The sequence below is a fragment of the Melanerpes formicivorus genome, unplaced genomic scaffold (assembly GCF_026170545.1).
Source record: "Melanerpes formicivorus ecotype bairdi unplaced genomic scaffold, bMelFor1.0.p_v2 SCAF_12, whole genome shotgun sequence".
Lineage (NCBI taxonomy): Eukaryota > Metazoa > Chordata > Aves > Piciformes > Picidae > Melanerpes > Melanerpes formicivorus.
In genome coordinates, this window is record NW_027142364.1 from 11,733,473 (window position 1) to 11,742,758 (window position 9,286).

Sequence of the window (9,286 nt, forward strand, 5' to 3'; positions counted from 1 at the left end):
AATGCCATTACTGTTACAGATTTGGCTTGCCAATGGCATGCCCTCACTTACACTAAACACTCTTACATCTTGGAGTGTCTCACTCACAGGTGAGCTCCCTTCCATGGCATATATAGTACACAAGGGATAACTTCTCTCTGGCACTAGTGGATGAGGCCAAATCTGTTCTTTGAGCTCTCAGCTTAGGGGAGCCCAGGAGGAAGCTGTTTCTCTCAGTGTCTCAATGCCTTTGAGGGATTTCTTCTCCACATTATAGAACTTGTTGTAATATGATAATTGCTTAGAGGGAGAATCTGGAAGATGGATTCTTTTCCTGCAGAAATGCCAGGAAGGGTTTCTAGTTGAGTCTTTGGCGAAGTCTGACTATGTGGATTGCACTCCCAAGTCCTGCACTAAGCATGAACCAGCTCAGTGGCAGCAGCTTTTCAGAGTCCTACTGCTCTCAGACCTACAGGGACCCTCAGAACTTGTACAGCAAGACAGAAAAATTTCAGTTGAACTGTGAATTGTAGAGCGTAACACAAACACCTCATATTCCACTCTGATCAACTGCAGGCAATAATTGCCCCTGGTCACTGTGTAGGGAAGCTTCATACACAGATGGCCAAGAGCCACAAATCTTTTCTTCCTTATCACAAGATCTAGAGGACCTTGCTTCTGCCCCTTTTTTACTATAAATTGATTTTAGTGTTTTCATTTCTCTTTTATTTGTACTTAGTCTTCGCTAACCCTGAATTTTGTGTTGGATCATGGTGTGAAATGGTTCTGAAGTATCTATTTTTTGTTTCCATTCAGCAAGAGTCCCACAAAAATCATTAAATCATTACTACTTTCCGTGGTGCAGCAGGCTGACACATGTGCAAATTAGGTTTTCGGTCTCCCTGGTAACATGCTGGAGCCACTTCTGCCTTTCCTGAGAGAACTGGTGAAAGCTACAGTTCAAATCCAAGAAAGAAGGACAAATCTGAAGGCTTTTCTGAGAGTCTCACATATATATTTTTTCCATTTAGGGTTCCAAATCTCTAGAGAGTTAATTCAGACAATGAAGCAAGCTTTGTAGAATTGCAAACAATTCAGGGTTGGGGACACCTAGCTTCACCTTCAAAAAACAGGACAGAGGGAAGAATCAAAGCTGAAAAGCAGCTATGTGTAAGTCCTCAGACAATTAGTTATTTATGATTACAGTTCAATGGGCATTTTTAATTAATATCTCCTTGCATATAAAGAAGCAGTGAAATCTTTTCATTACTCTACTGAATGTTCCTTCTGATACAGTTTCTTTGTGAAACAATCATGCCACCTGAGACTGAACTCTTGCCAGACCTTCAGCTGTGAGATTGGGATTTTCAGTTCCAGACTTGCATTGAGTATTCTCACCTCAAAGAACAGTGGCTGTTGCCTGTCATTGTCTGTCAGCAGCTGGGAGCCAAAAAAATTAAGTTAGGAAGAAATTGAGATTGCAACTGAACAGCTGATACCTTTCAGATCATCTAAAAGTGCACTGATAAGGCAGTTGCTGATGCTTTGAAAAGAAACATTTAAGTCCCTCTCTTGTTCCATTGAGAGACACTCCACTGTACCCTGTCTGTGCTTGTGTCTCCTGGGTGGCTTCTGCTTCTTCATATGTTAGGAAAAAGAAGTGCAGCAAGGTATTAAGACGCATGCTAGGGGATAATCATAAAAGCATTCCAGCCCAAAAGAGATTTCCCAAGCTAATCCTTTTTCTGAGAGGGTCATGACAACAAAAGGTTCCTAGCACACTTTTTCATTCAGGTCTTTTCATCAGGAAAAAAAAAAAGTCATTACAATGTTTCCTTCCAAATTTTCAGAATATAATAATACATTTTCTTGAGGCCTTCTGATTAGAACAGAGGGAGCAGATACTTGGGCTGTTTCTTTTTGCTAAGGTCTCACTGACATTTACAGCATTTTTTTCCTTCTTTACGTACATGAAGACAGTTTTTCTGTACTGACTTCAGCCCAATTCAGCTGAGCTTTAGAAAATCACTGAATGGTAAGTCATTGGAATAAGAGCAGGTGTAGTCCTGCATCTGGGTTGAGGCAATCCCAGGCACAAATACAGGCTGGGCAGTGACTGGCTGGAAAGCAGCCCTGAGGAGAGAGACTTGGGGGTGCTGGTGGACAAAAAGCTCAACATGAGCTCTCAGTGTGCACTTGCAGCCTGCAAAGCCAATCAGATCCTGGGCTGCATCAGGAGAAATGTGGCCAGCAGGTCGAGAGAGGTGATCCTCCCCCTCCACTCAGCCCTGGTGAGACCCCACCTGGAGTACTGTGTCCAGTTCTGGAGCCCCTATTACAAGAGGGATGTGGAGGTGCTGGAACATGTCCAGAGAAGGGCCACAAGGATGATCAGAGGGCTGGAGCACCTTTCCTATGAGGACAGACTGAAGGAGTTGGGGCTGTTCAGTCTGCAGAAGAGAAGGCTCCAAGGTGACCTAATTGTGGCCTTCCAGTATCTGAAGGGGGCCTACAGGAAGGCTGGGGAAGGACTTCTCAGGATCTCAGGTAGTGATAGGACTAGGGGGAATGGAATGAAGCTGGAGGTGGGGAGATTCAAGCTAGATGTGAGGAGGAGGTTCTTCCCCATGAGAGTGGTGAAGCCCTGGAATGGGTTGTCCATGGGTTGAGGCCCTGTCCCTGGAGGTGTTTAAGCCCAGGCTGGACGAGGCTCTGGCCAGCCTGATCTAGTGTGGGGTGTCCCTGCCCATGGCAGGGGGGTTGGAACTAGATGATCCTTGTGGTCCCTTCCAACCCTGACTGATACTATGATGATACCTCTGCAGACTTTCTAGTCCAACCCTCTGCTGATGCAGCTTTAAGACATGGCACATCAGTGCTGCAGAAGTTTGTGTGCTGCAAAATATCAGCATTTCTTATTGAATTATTTCAGTTAATTCAGTGCAAGACACATGAATCTTATGCATCACCTCTGTCTCTCTGGGTGCACCTTTTGCTACTGATGAGTATAGGGAATTGTTTCACATCTAGAAATGAGGATTGTTGGTATCACAGTGCAGTAGTCCTCAAATATAATATGGAATTTGATATGATCTCTTCCTGCCTCCATACTGACTTCATAAGCCTGTAGTGGCTGGACCGTGGGGGTTTACTTCATCTCACAACCTTCTGCAGAAACATACAATCATAGAATCACTAAGGTTGTGAAAGACCTCTAAGATCATGAAGTTGAACCATCAGCCCAACGCCACCATTCCAGCTAAACCATGCCCCAAAGTGCCGTATCTGCAGCTTTTTGAACACCTCCAGGGATGATGACTCTGCTCCCTGCCTGTTCTAATGCCTGACCACTCTTTCAGTAAAGAAATTTTTCCTAATATCCAAACTAAACCTCCTCTGCTGCAACTTGAGGCCATTTCTTCTTGTCCTATCACTAGTTACTTGGGAGAAAAGAACAACCCCCACCTGTCTCTGACCTCCTTTTAGGTATTTGTAGAGAGTAGTGAGGTCTCCCCTTAGCCTCCTTTTCCCCCCAGCAAACAGAACTATCAAAAGGGATGAAGTCTTGATGAAATTATGAACCTTATTTTCTGTAGTCCATGAAAAGTCTCTGTCATGGAAAGGGCTAAAGGAAAGTTCTGTGTTGTATGGATTTTCATTCTCAGAACCTCTATGACAGTCTGAGCCTCTGAGGAGAATTGTATGGTATCCAAGGTACCTCTTTAACCATTGCTTTTATTGACAGCTGCCTGACAGGGAGGGCTCTAGAATGAAAATGCAGGAATGAGATAGGTTTTAGTTCTGTATTCTCTGTAGGGTAATAATCTATGCTGATATCTATCTCTGCACACCAAGGAGATTTTACTGCTTTAATTACAGCACTGTAATTAAGGAGGCAGAACTCTGCCTCTCTATCAACCCTGTGATTTGCTGAAACAGCATCCATGTGCTTAATATCGCTAGTCAGAGGCACTTCTCTGACACCCTATAATTTTTTTATGAAACATTTTATTTTCCTGCTCCTAAGGCCATCCAGAGTCTAAGGCAGAGGGAGTATTTTTACCTTTGTGTTCAGTTTTCTTTCAAAGTTTTCCTTTTGTTCAGTCCATGGATTTGAATTAGAAGTCAAGATCACCTTGGCTTTATGACACAACCCTAGAGTGAGTACTTCTGTTGCCCTCAGCACAAGGACATCATTTGTTATGTTTTCTGTGAAACCTGTATCGGCTGACATACTCCATGCTGAGAAGTATTTAATATTGAGGGTTTCAACAGGATGTAGACCCTTCAAGCCTTAGTTCAGCCTCTGCCCATTTTGGAACTGGAGGATTATTTTTCCTGGCTGAGCAGGGTAGTTAATTATTTAAACACAGTCAGTTGGGTCCAAAGCAGGACAGACAGTAAGAGGTAAGAGACCCTTATCTTGGTCTTGATACTGAGATGAAAGGGAGCCAGAGGCTGCTTTAGTCTAATGTAGACTTGCCAATTCAGTCTGAGTATCATTTCTTCCAGGTGAGTATTTTAATCACCAAGTTTCCAATTATTCAGAAGTGGCTTGGCTTTTTATAAACATGTTCTAAACTCTTTCAAATTACCTTAGTTTAATTCCAGTGCAGAAAAAAAGGTGTTAAACCTACATTATTATTATTTTGGTGAGAGAAAGTTTTTGTCTGTCAGGCAGCCTGACGCTTTGTAATTTCTTTTGTATTTCTCAGTTCTGTATTAAAAAAGCCATATGGTAAGCTGCTGAGGTCTGTTCAGACTGTAGAATGTGTGTTGCTAATCTCATTTGTATTCCTCCTGCTGGTAAGTCAGATTGGTACAACTGAAATGTGAAACTATGAATAGGGGCTGGCAAACACCAGCTCTGTCTCATGTCCAGCTGTATTGTGCTGTCTTACCTTTGATATTTTTGGCTATTTAGTATCCAGTGATAATGTGTAGCATTTTTCTCCAAATGGCATGGCAGAAAAACAAGTAACCTTCTTTTGCTTAAAGCTGCTTTCCATTCAGTACATACTGCTATGTCTGGCCAGAGCTTCTGCTGCAGTGCCATAGAACAGAGGAAAGGCGATGTAGAGGCAGTACTGAGAAGCTCATAGCTACACTTAGGTGCCCTTTAAAGCTGTATGGTATGCATACAGTTTATCTTCTCCCTACAAAAATCCCACATAGTAAAACGTTTTTCCTCAATTATCCCAAAGCAGGACTCCTGCTTTTAACATGATGTGAACTGATTGTGCAGCTGCTTTGTCAGCAGGTGGTTTTGTCTTTGCTTTGCAAAAACACCAAAGCTCTCTGAGCTGCCAGGTCAGGCTGTGTTCTCACTGTGATGTGGAGGCCTGAGGAACACAACTAATCTTTCTCTTTTACCTCTCATTCTAGTGCTCATGATCTGACGAAATGGGATCTGTTCAGCAACTGCTACAGATTACTAAGAACTGGAATTGAACACGGAGCAATGCCAGAACAGGTATAGTTAGCAACACCTACACTGCATCATTTGGGGAGTCGACATTTTAAAGAGTCAGGTCATAGATAAATGTAAAAGATTAATGCACTACATTTCAGGTATTTAGGGAAAAACATGGAGTTCTGAATGCAATGTGTGTTGTAATGCTAGGAGGTGACATATTGAATTCTGTGGGTTTTGAGCTACTTGCCTCACCTTTCTCATCTGAAAAGTGAGGGGTAACTCATGTTGCTGGCTGTGAACAGCAATGGATAAATCATTAAATTTAATATACTGAATTCCAACATTTTTAAACCTTGGCTGCAATTAGAATTATCAGAAACTGGTTTTGTGTGTGGAAGGGAAGACAGAAGCTTATGAAAACCAGGAAGCAGAAGAATATTTAGCAAGGGTGCTGGCCAGCTTTTCCAGTGAAGTTCTTTTAGTGGATGTGTCTTGGACTTTATTTCCTCTTAGTTGGGTTTTAGTTTCTCATGGATGAACACAGGAACCTTTCCACATTCTCCCAAGATTACAGTTTAAACAGCAGAATGCCTTTTCCAGCATTTCAGCACATTTTATTTCAGTCAGAAGCCAGCTGTTAATTCTAACTCATTTAGGGGGAAAAAAGTACTCCATGAAATTGTAAGTATTGTTTTAAAGAGGACCATATGGAGGACACACTGCCACACCGCCACACCCCAAGCGAAAGTCATGGCTTTAAGCTGTGGGACTTTCTGCTCTCTCTGCAGCTACCAGCCATCTTCAGATTCTGGGTTTGACAGTGCCATGGCTCCCCAATTACTTGTGTAAGGTCTTTGGAAAGAAGTTCTGATATCTGTACTCTCTTCAGTATTTGTTCTGGCAGTCCACTAGAAGGAGTTCACTGAGAAGGAATGGTTTGGTTTTTAATGATATCTTTCCAAAAAGTATTGAGTGTGGTGGTCAGAGCTGTTGCAAGGTTGGTTTGTTTTGGTGGGGTTTTTTCCTAGACGTTTGCTACATGTTGTTCTGACAATGAAACAAATTTCCAGATTGTTTTATTGATGAAATCTTATACAGGGGTATTTAGACAGAAGCTTTTGAACAGAGATATGTAGATATTGGGTTGTACTTCTTCTATGCTGTGACATCACCTCTTACTGTACTCTAATGCACAGCTGTCTGCTGTTTCCCATCATTTACACAGGGTTTTTTCCAGCTGTAGTAGGCTGGTTTCCTAATGCACCAGACTAAGGAAAAACATAATAACTTTGAAAACAAAATGTGCTACCTAAGAGCTGCTCCTCTTTCTTCTCTGCAAAATGCAGTATAAAGTTTACATGCACATTACTGACATGCTTGGTGTTTCCAGTGTGCTGGGATTCTTTGTGTTCCCTCTGTTACAGATAGTTGTTCAGGCACTGCAGTGTTCCCACTACTCTATTCTCTGGCAGCTGGTGAAAATTACTGAAGGCTCCCCTTCCAAAGTAAGTAGATATTTTATCCTACAGATTTTACTGAAGACACTCAACTTGCCTGGAAAGCCTTTAGACCTGATTCTCTGACTCCACCCACTGTACCATCATTTCATGTTGTGGTGTAACACATCTAAAATGTTGGTATTTTCATCTATTTGGTACTTCAGGATCTCTTTACCCTCATGCATGTGTCTAAATAATCCACACAAACAGCAAGAGCTTGTCTTTATCCAGCTGATTTTTAGGGGTATTTTTATTGCTGGAGACATTTAATGCACTTTATTATGAGTTTTCAAGGGTGGAGAAGTGATGTTGACAATGCTTACCTAATAGTTGTAAGAATACTGTTGATCTGTACACCAAAGACAGCTTCCTATTTACCTCTGTTTACTGTGCTCACCTTTTACTCACAGCTTTTATGTTGTTAAGTAAAAATGTAACATTTCTAGCAGTGGCAGTCACTGATAAAGCTCTTCATAAAAAGGAAGTGCATGGAATTGGAAGGACAATGGTTAGGTGTAACTTGCTTGTTATACTTAGCTTTTCCAGGACTTTTCCTTTGATTTTTTGTCAATAATAGAATCATTTTGGTTGGAGAAGACTTTTAAGACCATTGAGTCCAAACAGAGGCCAACATCCTGTCTTTTTAGGGCTTTTTCAAAATACATCAAATTTAAATGGGATGAAAGCTGCAGTAGTAAGTGTGCTTCCCCATCAATGTCAAGAAGAAAAAGATGCTGAAGTCCAACTAAAATAAACATTTTGTGCACATAAAAATACATGGTAAAATTTTGAGTTGTTTTGAATGCTCACATATTGAAACATTTAAAAATAGCTACTAGAAAAAAAGAATACTTGGTGTTCTTTATTCTGGCTCTCATTCCCATTTCCCCCTCTTACCTTCTTTAACTTCTTTATCATGCTGGTAGTATATAATATTACATCTTTACTTCTTATAACTGAGAAAATTGAATGCTTACTATTTCTTTGAAATTAACTCAGAATCCCATCACAGTAAAGTATCTGAAGTTCTCCTAGCCAGTAGCATTGGTAACATTAGGGAGAAATTTTGCTTTGACAGAAGGAGCTAAGTAACTAAAAGTAAATCCAGGAGGCCATACATTGCCTCAGCCCTTATTCCATAAAACCCACACACCAAATCTCATTCTAGTGCTTCCCTGGTATGGAAAACTGGACTGCTGGATATCCATGTAGTGAGTGAGTTGGGTATGAGGAACCAAGCACTTAGAGCAGGTGTACTTAGAGCACCCAGTTGACTCTGCAAGCCTGGACACTGTCTTCAACACCTTTATTAATTTTTCCCCCATGTACTGTGGACTGTTTTGCATCTGGCTTAGATGTCTTAGCATTTCTGAAGATGTTCAACAACTCTCTTCTCCTACTTGCTGGGCCTTTTGAGCAGCAGTGTCCAGAGCTGCCTTGCTCTGGGTGCAAATGCTGAGTTTGGTAAGGTACTCATCTCCCTTCACTGCATTTCTCTCTCTTTTTTACCCCCAGGTAAATGCAGTAAATGACTGCAGTATAACATACTGCATATAACATAGGTGGTGCAGAATGAGAGCTGTCAGCATCACTGCAGAAAAGGTTTCCCATTTTCCTGTGTCTAAATTACAGCAAAAGAGGCATACATACCATAAACTACAGCTAGTGACTAACATACCCAGCGTGGGTCTGCTAGGACCTGATCAGAAGCTGTGTATTTGATGTCAAAACATTAAACAGTGGACTGCTGTTTGCAGTATTACCATGATGGTCCAGATAAAGACATTTATGTCTTTCTTTATGTCCAGCAAAGGACATTTATTTATTCAAGGTTATTTAAAAATAGGATTCTTTTGTAGGAAACAGAGATTTATGAGAGAAATGCAGAATAGCCTTGCTCTTTCATGTATTTCTAACACTATTCTGATTGCTGCTAGTCAGTGTAGTTCATAGGAATAGAAACAATCATAGAATCATTGAGATTGGAAAAGACCTTTAAAATCATCAAGTCCAACCATCAACCCAAACCCACCATGCTCGCTAAACCATCTCCTGAGGTGCCTCATTTCCACTTTTTTTGAACACCTCCAGACTTGTACAGGAAAGCATCTGAGACAGTAATTTAACATGCAGCTTCATCCAGCCTTCAGGTGTTACTTTGCCCTAGCTGTAATGATCTAAGGACAGAGGGAGGTGATGATTTGCTGACTTAAGTGGTATCTTTAGTAGACTAATAGACATAGCTGTAAAAATTAGGGAGGCTTTTGGAGACACAAGCCATTCATGTTTGAAATGAAAGGAGAAGATTACAAAGCAAAAAGAAGCTGAGAAGAGTTGCTTGGTTTCTGTGTGGCAAACCAGGAGAGAAAAGGACAAGGTCATGGGTACTTAG

General features: G+C 41.3%; 1 protein-coding gene across 6 annotated transcripts in view; it reads left to right on the top strand.

Annotated features, from left to right (window-relative positions):
- Positions 1–9,286, top strand: part of STAG1 (STAG1 cohesin complex component) — a 178,718-nt gene that overhangs the window by 136,391 nt on the left and 33,041 nt on the right. For all 6 annotated transcript variants that reach the window (XM_068145373.1, XM_068145377.1, XM_068145378.1 and 3 more), the window contains 2 exons: positions 5,365–5,452; positions 6,820–6,900. In XM_068145373.1, the coding sequence (XP_068001474.1) occupies positions 5,365–5,452; positions 6,820–6,900 (169 nt within the window). The remainder of the gene's footprint in view (positions 1–5,364; positions 5,453–6,819; positions 6,901–9,286) is intronic.